Source organism: Melopsittacus undulatus, chromosome 8 (assembly GCF_012275295.1).
Source record: "Melopsittacus undulatus isolate bMelUnd1 chromosome 8, bMelUnd1.mat.Z, whole genome shotgun sequence".
Lineage (NCBI taxonomy): Eukaryota > Metazoa > Chordata > Aves > Psittaciformes > Psittaculidae > Melopsittacus > Melopsittacus undulatus.
Window position 1 is genome coordinate 43,124,941 of NC_047534.1, and position 17,007 is coordinate 43,141,947.

The 17,007-nt window shown below is 36.1% G+C and overlaps 1 protein-coding gene across 1 annotated transcript in view; it reads left to right on the forward strand.

Moving 5' to 3' along the window:
* Window positions 1-17,007, forward strand: part of LRP2 (LDL receptor related protein 2) — a 118,320-nt gene that overhangs the window by 38,720 nt on the left and 62,593 nt on the right. The window contains exons 13-29 of the mRNA XM_005152772.3: window positions 301-507; window positions 2,229-2,431; window positions 3,069-3,209; window positions 4,149-4,352; window positions 5,216-5,408; window positions 6,532-6,657; window positions 6,948-7,078; window positions 7,832-7,969; window positions 8,847-9,128; window positions 10,303-10,542; window positions 11,111-11,230; window positions 11,573-11,689; window positions 12,385-12,762; window positions 13,634-13,882; window positions 14,514-14,725; window positions 15,189-15,373; window positions 15,776-16,004. Coding sequence (XP_005152829.2) covers window positions 301-507; window positions 2,229-2,431; window positions 3,069-3,209; window positions 4,149-4,352; window positions 5,216-5,408; window positions 6,532-6,657; window positions 6,948-7,078; window positions 7,832-7,969; window positions 8,847-9,128; window positions 10,303-10,542; window positions 11,111-11,230; window positions 11,573-11,689; window positions 12,385-12,762; window positions 13,634-13,882; window positions 14,514-14,725; window positions 15,189-15,373; window positions 15,776-16,004 — 3,355 coding nt within the window. The remainder of the gene's footprint in view (window positions 1-300; window positions 508-2,228; window positions 2,432-3,068; window positions 3,210-4,148; window positions 4,353-5,215; window positions 5,409-6,531; window positions 6,658-6,947; window positions 7,079-7,831; window positions 7,970-8,846; window positions 9,129-10,302; window positions 10,543-11,110; window positions 11,231-11,572; window positions 11,690-12,384; window positions 12,763-13,633; window positions 13,883-14,513; window positions 14,726-15,188; window positions 15,374-15,775; window positions 16,005-17,007) is intronic.

A 17,007-nucleotide genomic window follows, 5' to 3' on the forward strand; every position in this document is an offset into this window, starting at 1 on the left:
TGCATGATGCGTCTCTTTGTCACTGGTTTATTTCTGCCAGTACACTTAAGTCTATTTTTAACTAGGGAAACTCAGTATTTCTGAGGTCTTCTGGGTGAAAGCAGGTTTCTTTCTAGATTAATTATATAAAAGAAAATGCAGATTGCTTCTTGGGCAGGAGGTATAAAGTGTGTTCTCATAGCATGCCAGCAGTGAATCAAGCTCTGCCCCGAAAGGGTGCTTCCCTTTTGCAAATTCCATGTAAAAGGTAGGTTTGGAGTTTTTTTTAAATCTCAAGGAAACTTCTTTTTTTCTTTATAGTTACTTATTTTTCTCAGACTGGGATAGTCTGTCTGGTGATCCTAAGGTGGAAAGGGCCTTCATGGATGGCACAAACCGTCAGGATTTGATAAAAACAAAATTAGGCTGGCCTGCTGGAATAACTCTGGATATTGTGATGAAGAGACTTTACTGGGTTGACAGTCGGTTTGATTACATTGAGACTGTGACTTATGATGGACTTCAAAGGTAGGAGAAATACTATTCCTTGGAGGTTACAGATACACTGATTGTTTTGTATGCAATTCAAAAAAAGATTTGTGTAACAAAATGAGACACACGAAGGATAAAAATTACGATATCATGGATGTGATGCACTTTGATATCTGTAGTGTCATGCTACTTCTAGACAATCCTTAATTCCTCCATCATTCTTTGTCCTTTCTCAACCTTAGACACCTATTGCACTTCTTCCATAATGTACTTTTTTATAGGCCACTACTGCAGCATAGTTTTCTAGCATTTCTTTATGTTATTTTTGATGTATATACAGTCTTCCATCATAATTTCTTTGCATCTTTTTTTGTGAATGAACTTATTTGAAATATTCCCCTCCAAAGCACCACTTTGTGTAATGTTTATTAAGTGCTTTTCTTGCATTTTATAAATCTTTGTTGTTAGAAATTAAGTCATCACTCACCCTGTTGCAATGCTGGGGAAACTATATTGCAGCATGCAAAAAGGGAATCTTTGAGGTTTTATGGGACTTTGTTGTATAAAACAGTGTTGAGAAGCCTGCTTATCTCTGCATCTGTTATTAGTGTCTGTTACTCAAGCACAGGAAAAAATTGTTCCCTTTAGCATACCTCCTGCACATTGGCTTGAAAAACAGTCCTTTGCTCATTTGACAGGCTTATTGCTCAATGTACTTTTTTACTTTAAAAATTATAAAAATAATGCTGTTATCTTTGCTCCTTTATCAAGGTTTAGTTAAGACAAGAATGTGTTTAGTAAAATCTCTGGTTTTTGGAGATAAAAACTTTACTGCTTACAGCAACACCAAAAATCTTGTCGATGTGCAAGTGGGCAAGAGGCAGAAGCATAGTCTGCGAAGGATGTTAAAATACAGCTTACTGTCTACTTGTGTTACATCTTGCATCCCTAAAGCATGAATCTGGACCACTTGGGAAACTCTTATAGTAGTGCTGTAGAATTTGATTTTCTAGACCTTCATAGAATCATAGAGTGGTTTGGGTTGCAAGGGATCTAAAAGATCATCTAGTTCCAAAGTTCCAACCCTCTGCAATGGGCAGGGACACCTTCTACTGGCCAGGTTGCTCAAAGCCCCATCCAGTCTTCCTTCACAACTACATTAAAATGGTATTGTAGTGTTATATATTGTGTGAGGACTTGAATGTCTCTCTTTATCTCTTATTATTTAGATTAAAAAAACAAACGACAATATCTTGCATAGAATAGATACCGATTTTTAGCATTTGTTTTTCTTTGGTTTTGCATGGGTGAGTAGTTTAAGCCAAAGTGGTGGTGGTTCATTTTTTATTTTGTTTTCTTTGATTCGTTTTTTGTTTTAACTGCATACATAGGACTTTATTTTTTACATTTGAGGTTTTTTGACTATTTTCAATTCCTATAGGTGTCTTTGATTTCCCCTTTCTCTAATTTTCTCAAATTCTTTACTACCTTTTGAGATGTCATCTTTACTCACTGTGTGTTCTTGGAAATTGCTAACACTGTTGATTGCTCTGTTTTCACTGTTGTCTTTTATGTTTATGTACCCTGTATGTTTAGCTTAATCTCTTCAGCTAATTTGGTCTTTTTTATTTTTACTTTTGCAACTTCTATGTAGAAGCCAGTGAATGAATTAATAATCTTGGATCCTTTTCCTCTAGTAACGAAGTTATTTTCTGGATAATATTTTGTAAATAATTTTAAAACCATCTTTGTGACAGGAGAACAATAGCTCATGGAGGCTCATTGATTCCTCACCCATATGGAATCACTTTATTTGAACACAATGTTTATTTCACTGATTGGACCAAAATGGCAGTGGTGAAAGCTAACAAGTTTTCAGAATCTAACCCTCAAGTCATCTACCAGTCTTCACTGAGACCTTATGGAGTGACAGTTTACCATGCTGCCAGGCAGCCATATGGTAAGACAGCGAGGATATTATTAAAGGAGGTATAGAAACTGTATTACCAAAAAAGTTGGTAAAAATTATGAGAGGTGGTTATTTTACTGTAAAGAACTAATAATTATGATACACAGATTTGTATTGTAAAACTGGACTGGGTTTTATCACACTGTGGTTTCATTCAGCTCCTGCAGCTAAAAAACTGTCAAATGCAACATTTAAGAGTGGGGAGGCGTATTAAATGTATGGATATGTGGTTATGAGCAACATTGGTGTTTGTGACATTCTTTTTTCAACACAACAATGAGGGTGCAGTTGGAAAAGTCTAGCAGTGTGAAATAATTCTGTGAGATATAATTCTGAAGTAGAACTATATGCAGAAAACTATAGCCCAGAACGATATGCAGAAAACTCTAGCCTCAGTGCTGCGTGCCGAGTATCTCTGTACAGGATGGCATGCTTGAACACCTGTTGACTCTGATGTGATTTTGTGCATTTTAGGGTAGAACTGGTGGTGTATGATTTCCATGTGATGTTAACTCCCACAGAGCTCACATGATTTATTGTGGATGTTTAAAAAAATCCTGAAAAATCAAGATAATGATGCCATTAGGTTAATAGACAAATTTATAATACAATCTGTATTATTTTGCAGTGAGAAATCCTTGTGGAAGTAACAATGGTGGATGTGAACAGGTCTGTGTTCTCAGTCACAAAACAGATAATGATGGACTGGGTTATCGCTGTAGATGTATACTGGGCTTTGATCTACACGTAGATGGAAGACATTGTGTTGGTAAGAAAATGCTATAGGATCTCTGGATATAGCACTATTCCATATGGCTCTAGAGTTATTTCTAGAACACTTTTCCTCTTTCCAATAGCTTTGTGGGTTTAGTATGCCAAAGATTATGTTTTTTCATCGCAACTCCCTTTGACAGCTTTAAATGTAATAATTTTTGCTTAAGTTAATTTCAAGAAACAACAACTTAAACTCACCACCTTTTATGAGCACTTTAAGAGAATTTGATGTGGAATATATGTAGACAGCTGTATGATTAAGATCTTAATCCTGAAATTTAGTGTGGATACTTGCTAATATGCAGATGTTGTATTATATATAATACATAATTATATTATATACATAAACCTGCTTTCTTGTGCAGTAGCACATAGATTAGGTTGGTTTTCACCCTTTGAACACATAAGGCAAGAACAAAAGATTGAGTTTTGGAGCTGTAGGCTTCCATCAGCAATCTGCTGCTTTCTGTTTGAGTGCATAATTATCACTTATGGGAGGTTTGGCATATGTATTTATTGGCAAATTAAGCCAGACATATTGTCTATAGTTTTACTATGTGACCATGTATTTACCTGGCTAGCTGCAGTATGGTTTGGTTATTTGGTAGCTCCACAAAGCCTGTGAGTTTGTTTGGTTTTTTTAAATGGATGATTGTAAGGGGATCACAGAAAATAGCTTCTGCTTTTATAAGACCAGAGTAATGCAAGAGGAATATCTGACCACATCACCTAATATTCTGGGTTGGGTTTTGGTTTTCTTCTTCAATTTTTAGGTCTGCATATATTAAAATTTCTATTTTCTCAGTCTCCTTTTTTTTTCTCCTTCCAGCCTGTTAGTATTTCCAAAGGAAAATAAAACTTTACAGTTAATTAATGCCCACTTTGTCTCACTTTGTGAATAAGTAACAACTGAGTCTGAGCTCTCCTTTTGCAGCTGTACAGCAGTTCCTGCTGTTTTCATCCCAGCTGGCAGTGCGGGGTATCCCATTCAATCTCTCCACCCAGGAAGATGTGATCATACCTGTAACAGGGAGTCCTTCATACTTTGTTGGAATTGACTTCTCTGCTCAGGATGACACCATTTTTTTCTCAGACACAAGTAAAGACATGATCTATAAACAGAAAATTGATGGTTCAGGTGAGAATCATTCTTAGAAATTGTAGAATAATTGTGGTAAGGAAAGTAGAATATATATTTCTAAAAAGAAGTATAAAAAAATCACTTTCTGAGATATGCAGATAAATCTGTGTCACCCCAGTAATCTGGAAACTCAAGAATGTTTGTTCAACTCATATTAAGCTTGTTTGAAGTATCCTGTTCTTTGCCAAACTTGATGAATGTTTTTGGGAATGAACTACCTGTAGCATTTCTCACAAATGGTATTTGTCATCATCAGTCTGTTTATGCATACAGTAGTATGAAACTGAAATTCCTTTCTAATTTCCCTGCCTGGATAGCAGGACGGTTGTTATGATATTGGAAAAAGAATATTATGGTTGTGAGATTTTTGGAAGTTCTCTTTGTTGTAGTGTGAAAAAAGTTTATCTCCAATTTATAATAATGATTAAATGTATATTAAGTCAGCATATAGTCTTCTGAGCTTACTTGCTGCCTTGGATCAGAGTAATGGTAGACTGCAGTTGACCATTCCTATGCAAAGAGTAGGTAAGGTCTGGCTGTTGGGCAAGTTGTCTTTACCACATTGACCTTACTGACCTTCATTCATAAAACTTCTCTCAGTGTAAACTTAGTAACAGATTTTTCTCTCATCTTTAGCTAGTCCTAATTTCTCCCCTATCGGGGCTGTGCTCCTGAACATGCACCTACTTTGTCTGGAGCAAAGGGCATCCCTCCTTTCCTTATTAGTCTTCACATAAAATAGCACAGAGGCAACATTTTTTTCTGAGTAAAACCACTAGGTTTATGAACAGAATACTACATTCATGCTATTTCCCTTGTTCTTAAACATTTACAATTGTTATGTGTACTATGAATTCTAGGAAGAGAAATCCTGACAGCTAATAGAGTGGAAAGTGTTGAAGATTTGGCCTTCGACTGGATCTCAAAGAATCTGTACTGGACAGACCCTCGATACAGGAGCATTAGTGTGATGAGGCTTGCAGATAAATCTAGGAGAGCTATTGTTCAGAATTTAAATAATCCTCGATCAATAGTGGTTCATCCAGTTATTGGGTAAGTTGAGCTTTGGTTCTCCCTTGAAACGATATGAAAATATTGGTGGGGTTAGGTTTACAGCTCATTCTGGATTTCTGTTGGGGTTTGTATTCTTTTCCATCTCTTCAGTTCTCTTGTCTTTGTTTTATTCTTGCCTAGGATTCAGCACCCAGAGGAAAGGGCAAAGTGAAACACATTCCACGTGAAAGCAGCACTCAAAAGAATTCTCTTTAAAAGCACCATTTTTTTTTTACTCCTGTGTGTTGATAAACAGGCAAAGTAACTTTGTTTCTTTGTATCACTTGGATCAGAAAGCTATTTCTCATAGTTGAAAGATAGTTTCCCAAGTTATTTTTAATATGCTTTAAGGTCCCAGAATGCTAACCTTGGTTCCTTTTTATTTTCTATCTGTATTTCTTTATTTGAAACATATTAGATACTACTGTCTGTGTATGATACAGATGTTACAGTATGTGATTCTGTGTACATGAAAGGAAGCCCTACTTTTCTTTGATGCAAATGCCTAACCTCAAATTCAACATTGTGTTATTTGGCCATGCCATGCCAGCATTTCTTTCATAGCATAATTCAGCTTCCTGGTGCCATACTACTGAATTTCTTAATTCTTGGATATTGAATTTTTGTGTTTGGTAACCAAATGGATTATTTTTGAAGTAATCTCATGAGAATAATGTTGAACTTGTATCCTTTTTTATTTCCTACTTGGTAAAGTTATTTAACACTAGCTTCAACTCTGACTGTAGGTGTAAGTTGAAAGGATCAGGAGAAAGTTCTTTGTAATATTCATGCTTACTTGTAAGCGTTACCTGGAAAAGATGCATTTTGTTTCTTGATTCTTACTTCTTACTTAAATGAAATCCCTGACAGTTTTAGCAAAGTTACAGATATTTTATGTCTAAAAGGACAAGCCACTTTGAAAGATTTTGAAAGCTGTTGTAAGAAGTATAAATACTACTTGTCAGTACCACTACCAATGGAGGAGAGGGTCAACACAAAATTGTGTTTTTTTAATATATGTACAGCTTTGTCGTGCAAAGAAGAATGTTAATACTGTTCAAATGCTTGCTCTGTTTAATTACATTGTATCATTGGGTTTTTGTCTTATGACATGTACTTTCAGGTATATATTCTGGACAGATTGGTTCCGTCCTGCAAAAATCATGAGAGCCTGGAGTGATGGATCCCATGCATTGCCAATTGTGAATACAACACTAGGCTGGCCTAATGGCCTAGCCATTGACTGGAGGTAAGGACAACACAGATGGCAAGCTTTTGTGCAGACGTGTTTCTTTCTCAAACCTGTTAGAGCTTAAAAAGAAAGAAATTCTGTCAGATTGTGTGCACTGGTGTTTTCACATTGAAGACCTTAGTTTTTGATTTCTTTAAAAAACAGTGAAAGGTAAGATCTTCTCAGGATCCCTCCCCACATGGCCCAATAATTTTTTTCATTTTAAAGATTATTATTTGAGAACATGATAGTGCTTCCTAGTGGACATAATGTCATTTGAAGAGATATGACATTTTTGTTGTTTCTAGTTCTTTAAGGCTGTATTGGGTGGATGCCTTTTTTGATAAAATTGAGCACAGCACCTTTGATGGGTTGGACAGACGGACTCTTGAACATATTACTCAGATGACTCACCCATTTGGCCTTACTATTTTTGGAGGTAAGTCTGGCAGTGGAAAATACTATCTATTATTATCACAGGTTGTTTTTTTTTTTTTTAATATGGTGATCTGTGAGTATGTGAGATAAGATATGGCCTTTGTAATACTACTTTTCCAATAAGAAGCACTGTTACAAGTTTCAATAAAATTATCTATTTGGTACTTTTTCATTTTTAGGACTGTTTTTATGTATATTTGTGTTTGAATACTTTGAGGCAGATCATATAACTCAGTGCAATAAGGCAGATTATGTTGTGCTCCCAAGGTGGGCTACTCATGCGGGAGAGATGAGGTAAATCACCTCCCTAGGGATGATCAGCAGTTTCAGGATTCTATTAATTGCAGGCAGCGTCTTATCACTGGATTTATGTTGTGTGTGAAGAAGGATGTCAGCATCTGACCCCTTTTGATTTTGGGTAAAAATATCTTCAAAACTATTCTAAAATTTTCTGTAAAGTTGTCTTACTGAATGACCTTTAAAATTGCCTTGGAGTTTGAAATGCCAATTGAGTCTGTTATATCTCAACTTAAGTGAAATCTGAGAGCGCTTCTTTTTCCTGAGTTATGTCTGCCTGTGACAGGAGGACTCACTTTAACTGCATTTAGTAATAAAATTCCTTGCATTTTTTGAGAAACAGTCACCAAAAAAAAGGAAATTTACATGATAAGTCTTGCAGTTTTTGCTCATCATGCTTCATCTTTTATGTCATATTGCTCTGTAATTGTTATATGTTAAATGTCTTTCAAAACAGGTTATGCCTACTTTACTGATTGGAGACTTGGTGGAATAGTTCGAGTGAGGAAGTCTGATGGAGGGGAAATGACTATTATTAGGAGGGGCATAAGTAACATTATGCATGTTAAAGCATACGATGCTCATTCCCAAATAGGTGAGCTCTTCAGTTGCACAGATAGATTAAGAAACAAAATATCAGTACACCAGGTTTCCACTTTCAATTTTAGGAATGGCTTTACTGAATCGTAACTGCTGACAGGCAGCACAGGCACTTGCAATCACACATATATTTCACTATTACGTGACTGTGTGCAGTCCACCACTTCTGTTACTACATTTAATAACCTTGTAAAATGAAATTATGATTCCACTGCATCTTCTGTAATTGTATCACTGATTACAACTTTGTATTTATTTTTTTCTGGTAGAAGTTTTAGTTAAACTGAACTATTTACTTTGAGGAGTTGCACAAAAATTTATTGATCAAACTACTCTTCCTAAAGTAATCACTGTGCATAAATCACTATTTATTTCTTATTTTCACTTCTGATTTTTGTGCCATTCTATGATCTAAACCAAGGATTTGGTATTGTAATAGAACACGCAGTACATTTATAAAATTTATAAAACATTTATAAAACATATGATCAAACTGTGTGCTAAGGCTCACCACCAGTTTGCTGTCCAAAGATTTGATCAGGTCTCTCAGCTTTGCTCTGACAAAAGTGTATAGTGTACTTATTTCCGGATAGCTGCTGAAAATTGGCAGAAAATTGAATGAAATGTAGTAGTATGTTCTTGGCTTCCATAAACATTTGTGTTAATGAAGAGTATATGGAATGTAGGACTTATTATTATGACTTACTACTACTGTTTCTGTCAGTGAACTTGACCCTGTTTTACAGTGTATACAAAAGAAGATTTGGTACAGCATCTTTTTGTTAAACACTTTTGCAGTTACTATGCACTTTTAATACTTCCCAAGCTGCTATCAGTAGTGTATACATAGATCTTCTTTATCACTTTTGAAGGCTCAAACTACTGTAATAGAGGAACAAATCCCAATGGAGACTGCAGCCACTTCTGCTTTCCAGTACCAAATTTTCAAAGAGTTTGTGGTTGTCCTTACGGCATGAAGCTGGCTTCAAATCAGCTGACGTGTGTTGAAGACCCATCCAATGAGCCACCCACTTTGCAATGTGGCTCCTACTCATTTTCCTGTGGAAATGGAAGATGTGTGCCTCGATACTATCGGTGTGATGGTGTTGATGATTGCCATGATAACAGTGATGAACAAAACTGTGGTTCTTTAAGTAAGTAATCCCTGTAATATACAGTTAGTGTTTGTGGTTTGTGGTTCAGAAAACTTGAGTCAGTCTGATTTAATTGGAATAAACCCTAGTTTTTTTAAGGTTGTATGTATGGATAAACCCTGAAATCTATCTTGAGATTAGTTACTTTGGAGATTATATGAATAACTATTGGGAATGTGGGATTCAACACTGGCCACCTGAAGAATGCTCAAAAGTACTCATATCTCACTAGTTCTCAAAATTCCATTTCCAGAGTAACAAAAACTTATCTTCTGAAGAAGAAAGTTGTCTTTATTCTTATTTTTTTTGTAAATTTTGAAAGATATTGAGATATCACTTGTCTTATTTTGATGAATGGAGAGGGACAAACCATCTTAATAACGATGAAAAGATTTTAAAAATAGCACCATAAGAAAAATAACAAAGCCAGATGCACTGTTTAATCTTCTTGTGAGTTTAGAGCAGCATATTTCATTTAACAACTGAGTAAAAATTTTATTGTGTTCATTATATTTGGGCACTTCTGAACCACTTGCAACATCTAGATTTTTACAGTGAAGTGGATTAAAGGCACATCGGTTCATTTCCCAGTTTTACTGTTAAGTGTCTCACACAAAATAGTTTGTTGATCAAATAAAGTGGGATAATTATAGTCGATAAGATATTGTAAAGCAGGTTCTTGGCTTTTAAGACATATTTGGTGCTTCTTTATTCAAAGGTAATACTTTCTTTTAAATTACAAACATGAAAATAGATCACATTAATAAAATGTGCTCCTTCCTGTGTAGAAGTAATTAATATGACCAAGATACAAAGCATTTCTTATTTGTAGTCTATTTTAGATAACTAGAATGTTGGTTTGGTTTTTTTTTTTGGAGGAAACAAAAGTATAAAGCAAATGGCTACTTAAAGGAGATACTTTTCTATTTTTTATTTCTATTATTTCTGTTTTTCTATTTTTATTGATTCTTTCAGTGTAAAACAGCTTATATTCTGTTCAGTTCTGCAGCACGTTGGCATGACAAACATTTTTGTTCTAAGCAATGTATATTTTAGAATTTGATTCATATTTTAGACATTCTGTAAGTATATAAAATGTACTGAATACTCTGGCAGGGAGGCCAAGTTTTAGAGATCTTTATCAGCATGTTCTCCTGTTTTGTTTTTTATTTAGACCATACTTGTGCTTCATCAGCTTTTACCTGTGCCAGTGGGCAGTGTATTCCAGGTCACTGGCGCTGTGATAAACATAATGACTGTTTTGATGGCAGTGATGAATTGCATTGTCCTACACAAGGACCTGCTTCATGCCCTGTAACCCTGTTCACCTGTGATAATAGAAGATGTGTTCCTAGGATCTGGCTATGTGATACTGATAATGACTGTGGTGATGGGTCAGATGAAAAAAACTGCAGTGAGTATCACAGCTGTTTGTTTTTCTAAAAAGCTCATTATGTCTACATGGATATGTCTATTGGTGGAAGGATGATAAAAGAAATTAGGAAGAAAGAATTAATATTTTGCAGTCTGGAAGATGTGAAAAACTTATCTAATTTGAGCTACCAAGCCAAGTAGAATGCAGAAAAATAATAAAAAAAAATAAAAAGGGCCAAATGTGATAATTATAATCTTGGTGCTGCATAATGCATACTTCATGAGTGATCTCATTAATGACTGATGGTGTAATCAGCTAATCTAATCTGTAAATTTTTACCAGAAGTATGATAATAGTATTTCCATACACTTTCTTTAACGCTTTTACCACTGAGTGGAATCTTCTGGTCATTTTCCATGAGTCCAAGCCTACATATACATAAATAATTACTTGTTACTAACGTATAAGGGCTTGTAATTTATATGATTACTAGTTGCTGGATTACATCTTGCAATTTAGTGACAGTGTCTTTCTACTGTCTCAGTATTATGTTGGTTTCAGAACAGAGAAAAAGAAACACATCTATGTTTATTGTCATTCTTAATAGCTTTCACAGATACTTGTGAACCCCAGCAATTTCAGTGTCCAGACCATCGCTGTATTGACCCATACTATGTCTGTGATGGAGACAAAGACTGTGTAGATGGTGCTGATGAGCATGACTGCAGTAAGTGTAACTTTGTTGAATGTCTCTTTATTGTTTCCTCACTCCTGCCCCCTGAAAGGTCTTTGGTGGCCTTATCAGCTTCAAGATAGTAGAATGCATAATAAACCTGTCCATAAATTAATCTTGTTTATGGTACTTGGTTTAACGTTTTAGTAAGCCCTTTGATCTCTAGGTTGGTAGCAGGGAACTGAGATCTGTTTCCTCTGTTTTCTGTAGGTTTCAAGGTCACTGCATTTTCTGTATCCCAGGGAAATCGTGGTATCCAGTGGAACTGGCCACCTGTAGAAAAACTGAGTGCAGTCTAGCTCTGTGAATTCAATAACAGTATTTTTTCTTTTGTAGTATATAACTGCAGTGTCACAGAGTTCAAATGTCTCAGTGGAGACCAGTGTATCAGCACTTACTACAAGTGTGATGGTGTTTTTGACTGTAATGATCACTCAGATGAAATTGACTGCCGTAAGTACATTGATGCTAAAGGCTTCAGTTATTATGTGATGCTTCTGAAAATTTCCTTTATCTGCACTACTGTTCTTAAAACCTCAAACTTCTTTTTAGGGAAACTTGTCTGGAAATATTATTCTGTGAGCAGAAATTTCAAGCAGAGTAGGATCCAGCTCAGGAGTAGATCTTTCTGGCAAAGAGTGGAGCTTGCATTCCTTTTGGCTTAATGTTTTGTCTTACTTTGCACCTCAGCCCCACGGTTTAAAAGTAAAATTAATAAATCCATTCATCTAGAAAACTGAAACCTTTTATCTGTGAGAGTTAGATTGCAACTTTTCCTAGAGTAATTGTTAACATGTAAGTTTGTTAAAATGTTGCAATGCAGCATAGTTAAAACTATTTTCAGCATATAATTTCTTTTTGCTTTGGTCATGTGCATAGATATCAGTATATGTAGATATGAAAATTGCTTGCTCAGAATAGAATAGTTGAATTGCCTTGTTCACCATATTACAAAGTAGGAGTTAAACTGATCAGATTCTGAATTGTTGTGTAAATTGACTGACAGTGTTTCTATGGCCTGATCTAAAAGCAACACAATTCTTAATTGTATTGTAACTATTTATGCAGGAAATTTATGAAACATAGTGATTTTGCTTCTCTGTCTGAAATTGAAATGGCTTCTGAACTGTTGAATGTTACTGTTTTAGCTACAAGACCACCAGGGATGTGCCACCAGAATGAATTCCAATGTCAGTCAGATGGCAGTTGTGTTCCTGCTAACTGGGAATGTGATGGGCATCTTGACTGTGCAGATGGCTCAGATGAACATCACAGATGTCTTCCCAGGACCTGTCCACCATCTCTTTTCCGCTGTGATAATGGCAACTGTATCTATCGAGCATGGATCTGTGATGGTGATAATGACTGCAGGGATATGAGTGATGAGAGAGATTGTCCTACTCAACCCTTCCGGTGCCCCAGCTGGCAGTGGCAATGTCCAGGTCACAGTATCTGTGTAAATCTGAGCAAAGTATGTGATAATTCTGCTGATTGCCCTAATGGAGCTGATGAATCTCCATTGTGCAGTAAGTTACTGTTCAAGTATCTTCTATAGCCTACTATGTGCTATAGCTTCAGAAATAAATGGAACTTTTAGCCTGCTTTATTTAGTGCAGCAAAATTTCTAGCAGAAATTCTAAGCATACTGAAATTAGAGCATGAAATACTTAATGTAACTTGCAGTGAAAGGAGACTGTGATAATGACATTTATTAGCTGTGTCCAGTCTTATTCTCTGAATTCAAACATGACTTCCACTGACTTCAATATAGTTTTTTATATAGCAATATGGGAATGAGCTTTGTGTCCCAGAATATGTTCACTAAAGCATGGTATGCTTTAAGTTCAGGTGAAATGTGATTCAGTCCTTAATATTTTCTTTTAAATTTCTAACTTCAAAAATTATGAAAAAAATCTTAAAGCTCATGTGTAGCTAGAATTTGTGTTTATGTTGATTATGAATTGATTTGAGCATAATCTTTTTCTTTCTTTCCTTCTTTCCTCCTTCTTTTTAATCAATGCACATTCTCAGATGAACCCCAGCCAGGTATGATTATAAATGATTTTAAATTATTGTTTATTAATACAGTTTTAGGTTTGGATTGGTACACTAATTTTTTGTGTATTTCTAGCTAGTTTTGAAAAACATATTATAAATGCTAAATCTTCTGTTTAGCATCCATTTAATGGGATTCAGTAGTACATACTGTGCTGTTACCTGCCGTGACGTGCGTTGTGTGTGTTAGATTTTGTATAAGTCTCATATTGCATAACTAATGATCGTACAGTTAGGTTTTAGCAGCAGTCTTAGGCTAGTAATGCAATTGCAAAGCATTAAATTCGTCATAAGAAGCTTTCATTAACTATTTGCTGATTTCCTTCCCCAATGCCATTTCAGATCAGGAGAGCTGCTCTGACAATAATGCTGGCTGCACTCATGAGTGTATTCAAGGACCCTTTGGAGCTCAGTGTACCTGTCCTTTTGGATACCAGCTTGCAAATGATTCCAAGACCTGTGAAGACGTTAATGAATGTGACCCTCCAGGCTTTTGTAGTCAGCACTGTTACAATGAGAGGGGGTCTTTTAGGTGTTACTGTGATGAAGGATACATTTTAGAAACCAATGGGAAGACTTGTAAAGCAGCAGGTGAGGAACATTGATGTCAACCTAAAAAAATGCAACAATGTCTGGAAAATATCCAGCTTTGTCATTTTCATATTGTTCTTTTTTAAAAGACCTAATGCAAACAGCCACTCAAAGTTGCTCAAGACAGATGACCCATAGCAGCCTTCCAGTATCTGAAGGGGGCCTACAGGGATGCTGGTGAGGGACTCTTCATTAGGAACTGTAGTGATAGGACAAGGGGTAATGGGTTAAAACTTAAACAGGGGAGGTTTAGATTGGATATAAGGAAGAAATTCTTTACTGTGAGGGTGGTGAGGTACTGGAATGGGTTGCCCAGGGAGGTTGTGAATGCTCCATCCCTGGCAGTGTTCAAGGCCAGGTTGGACAGAGCCTTGGGTGAAATGGTTTAGTGTGAGGTGTCCCTGCCCATGGCAGGGGGGTTAGAACTTGATGATTTTAAGGTGCTTTCCAACCCTAACTAATCTATGATTCTATGATCTTTGCCTAAGAATTGATTTGAATTTGTCCTTTCAATATGTGTATCTAGATACAGTAGCTTTGATGGTATAAGGCCATATCAAATTTCTGTGTTTCTTTTTCTTACAGAATTACTGTTGAATTGGTTTATTTAATTTTTCTCTTCCTTTGACAGAATCTGGAAATCTTCTTTTGCTGGTGGCAAGTCGTAACCAAATTGTTGTGGGCAACATCACCTCTCAGTCACACAGTATTTATTCTCTGGTTCGGGATGGGAGGAATATTGTGGCTATTGATTTTGATTCAGTCACAGATCGTATCTTTTGGTCTGATACCACAGAGGATAAAATTTGGAGTTCTTATCAAAATGGGACTGACAGAAAAATAGTAAGTTTTGCCATTATTCTTGTCTATTTATTGCAGAGGGAAAATGAAGAAACTATCTCCAGTTAAGAAAGGGAAATCCCAGCATAGCGAAAAGAGAGATAACATCGACAAAGTGAAACAACTTTGTAGCTACTAAGTCAATATTTCATAGCTTTTTGAAAAATAAATCTGAATGCTTTCAAGAAGCCCTTTTTTAACATCAGGCTGTAGCTTGATTTTCCTGTTAGTAGGTGCTAACTTCTTCAATAGAGCCACTGAGGTTAGTAGGAGTGTTTGGGTGTTTGTCAGCACTTTGGATGTGTACATTGCGACTCATTCTGTATAAGAGATCTAAAAGTGTTGGAGATGTGGTTCCCTATTTTCCATATCTATTAAAATGCAACAGGTAAAAAATTAATACCAACCAGTTTGTTCTCTCTGTTTCTCTCTCTTTTTCTTTTTTTAATATTTTGTTATAAAACAGGTGTTTGACAGTGGTGTCACCGTGACTGAAAGTATAGCAGTAGATTGGGTAGGTCGCAATCTTTACTGGACAGACTTTGTCCTGGAAACAATTGAAGTCTCTAAAATGGATGGGAGCCACAGAACGGTGCTGATCAGTGAAAATGTAACAAACCCAAGGGGACTAGTGTTAGATCCCAGAACTGAGTAAGATTCTTTTTTTTTTATGTTTAGTGGGGCTCTTCATTTATATCACTGTTAACATTATCAGTGCATGCCTGTAAAAATACAAACCCATATCGAATGGTTATTTAGGAACTGGAGAATCAGATTATAATTAACTTTGAAAACCCATGATAGCAGTAGTTTCTATATGCTTCTATTACTGAGAAATGAAAACAACAATAGAAGTATTAAAAGACTTTACAACAGAAATTATGGCAATATCTTAAGTCAGCATATTGCTGAAATGAATAATTTCATTATCATTGTGTAGGACTTTTCTTAAAAGGTTGTTTCTGGTTTTTTGCTAATGAGTCTTTGTGTGATGTTTCTCAATAGGCTGCTAGTTTCTTTTTCAGATTGGTAACCACAGGTTACTTTTTGCAGTGCTCATGTAATGTTCTGGACTGACTGGGGTCAAAACCCTCGAATTGAAAAAGCCAGCATGGATGGCAAAATGCGAACAGTGATTATTAACAATAAAATCTACTGGCCCAATGGACTTACTATTGATTACCCAAATAAGCTTCTTTATTTTGCTGATGCTTATCTTGATTATATTGATTTTTGTGATTACAATGGAAACAACAGACGACAGGTGATTGCAAGCAATCTGGTAAGACATTAGTAAGAAACCATTGTTTCCCTGTGTCCTTCCAGGTAGTCCTTAACCTATTTCTGCTGTCATTGCACTGTCAGAGCCTTGAATGTATTTTTCTTCAGAAGTCTTGGGTGAAGCAGATATGAAGTATTTTAACTAGTTGCTGCAGCTGTGCAAATTCTATGCACAGTCTCTCAGGAGATCTTTGACAGAAACTAGAGCTGAGTGTAGATTTGATGCTTTCGAGTATTCTGTTTTTCTGTCTGCGTGCACGAAGTCTAAAGGTGACATCTGACATGGCTATAGGCAAATACAGCACAAAGAAACTGGAAGAACTTTCCCTGGTCACCTTCTGTGAGTTATGGTTCCTGCTGCTCTTGGCAGCAGTGGAAGGTTTTGTGCTGCCAGGACTTGCTGTGTGCAGAGCACTTCGTAAAGACCACCCCTCTTAAAGGCTATCTCTCAGTGAACTGCTGCTGGCAGCTTGTAGCACTTTCCCTATACCAGCACAACAGTTCAGATGTTCAATTGATACACATAAGCTGGTATAACTAACCACATGTATATTCCCAAAACCTGAACCTTGAAGCTTTTATTTTTAGCTAGAGAGACAATTCTTGTGAAATGGTAGCCACTGCAGTCTTCTTGACTTGTGGTTTCCTGAAATTTAGATAAGCCACCTTCTTTGACCCTCTGGTAAATTATAGGGCAGTTTATCAGAGATACAAGTTCTTGACAAGTCCATAACTCACTAGAGATTTCCTCTTGTGCCTGTGGAAACCTAGAATTGGGTCTTTATCTTTCGTTTCCTTGTGCTCTGCCCTACAGTTAGACTGCTTTGTTAATTCCTCATGCTATGCATCTGACAGTGTTTATTTAGCATTTTCATTTCAAAGAAAAAGTATATTTCCCAAATAATTAATGCCTTGTTTTCAGGCAGTAGATGGTATTTCATGTTCTTTTGCTGAAAAATGTCAGCAACATTTTTCTTAATTTTTAAAATTATGCTTAGCTTTGT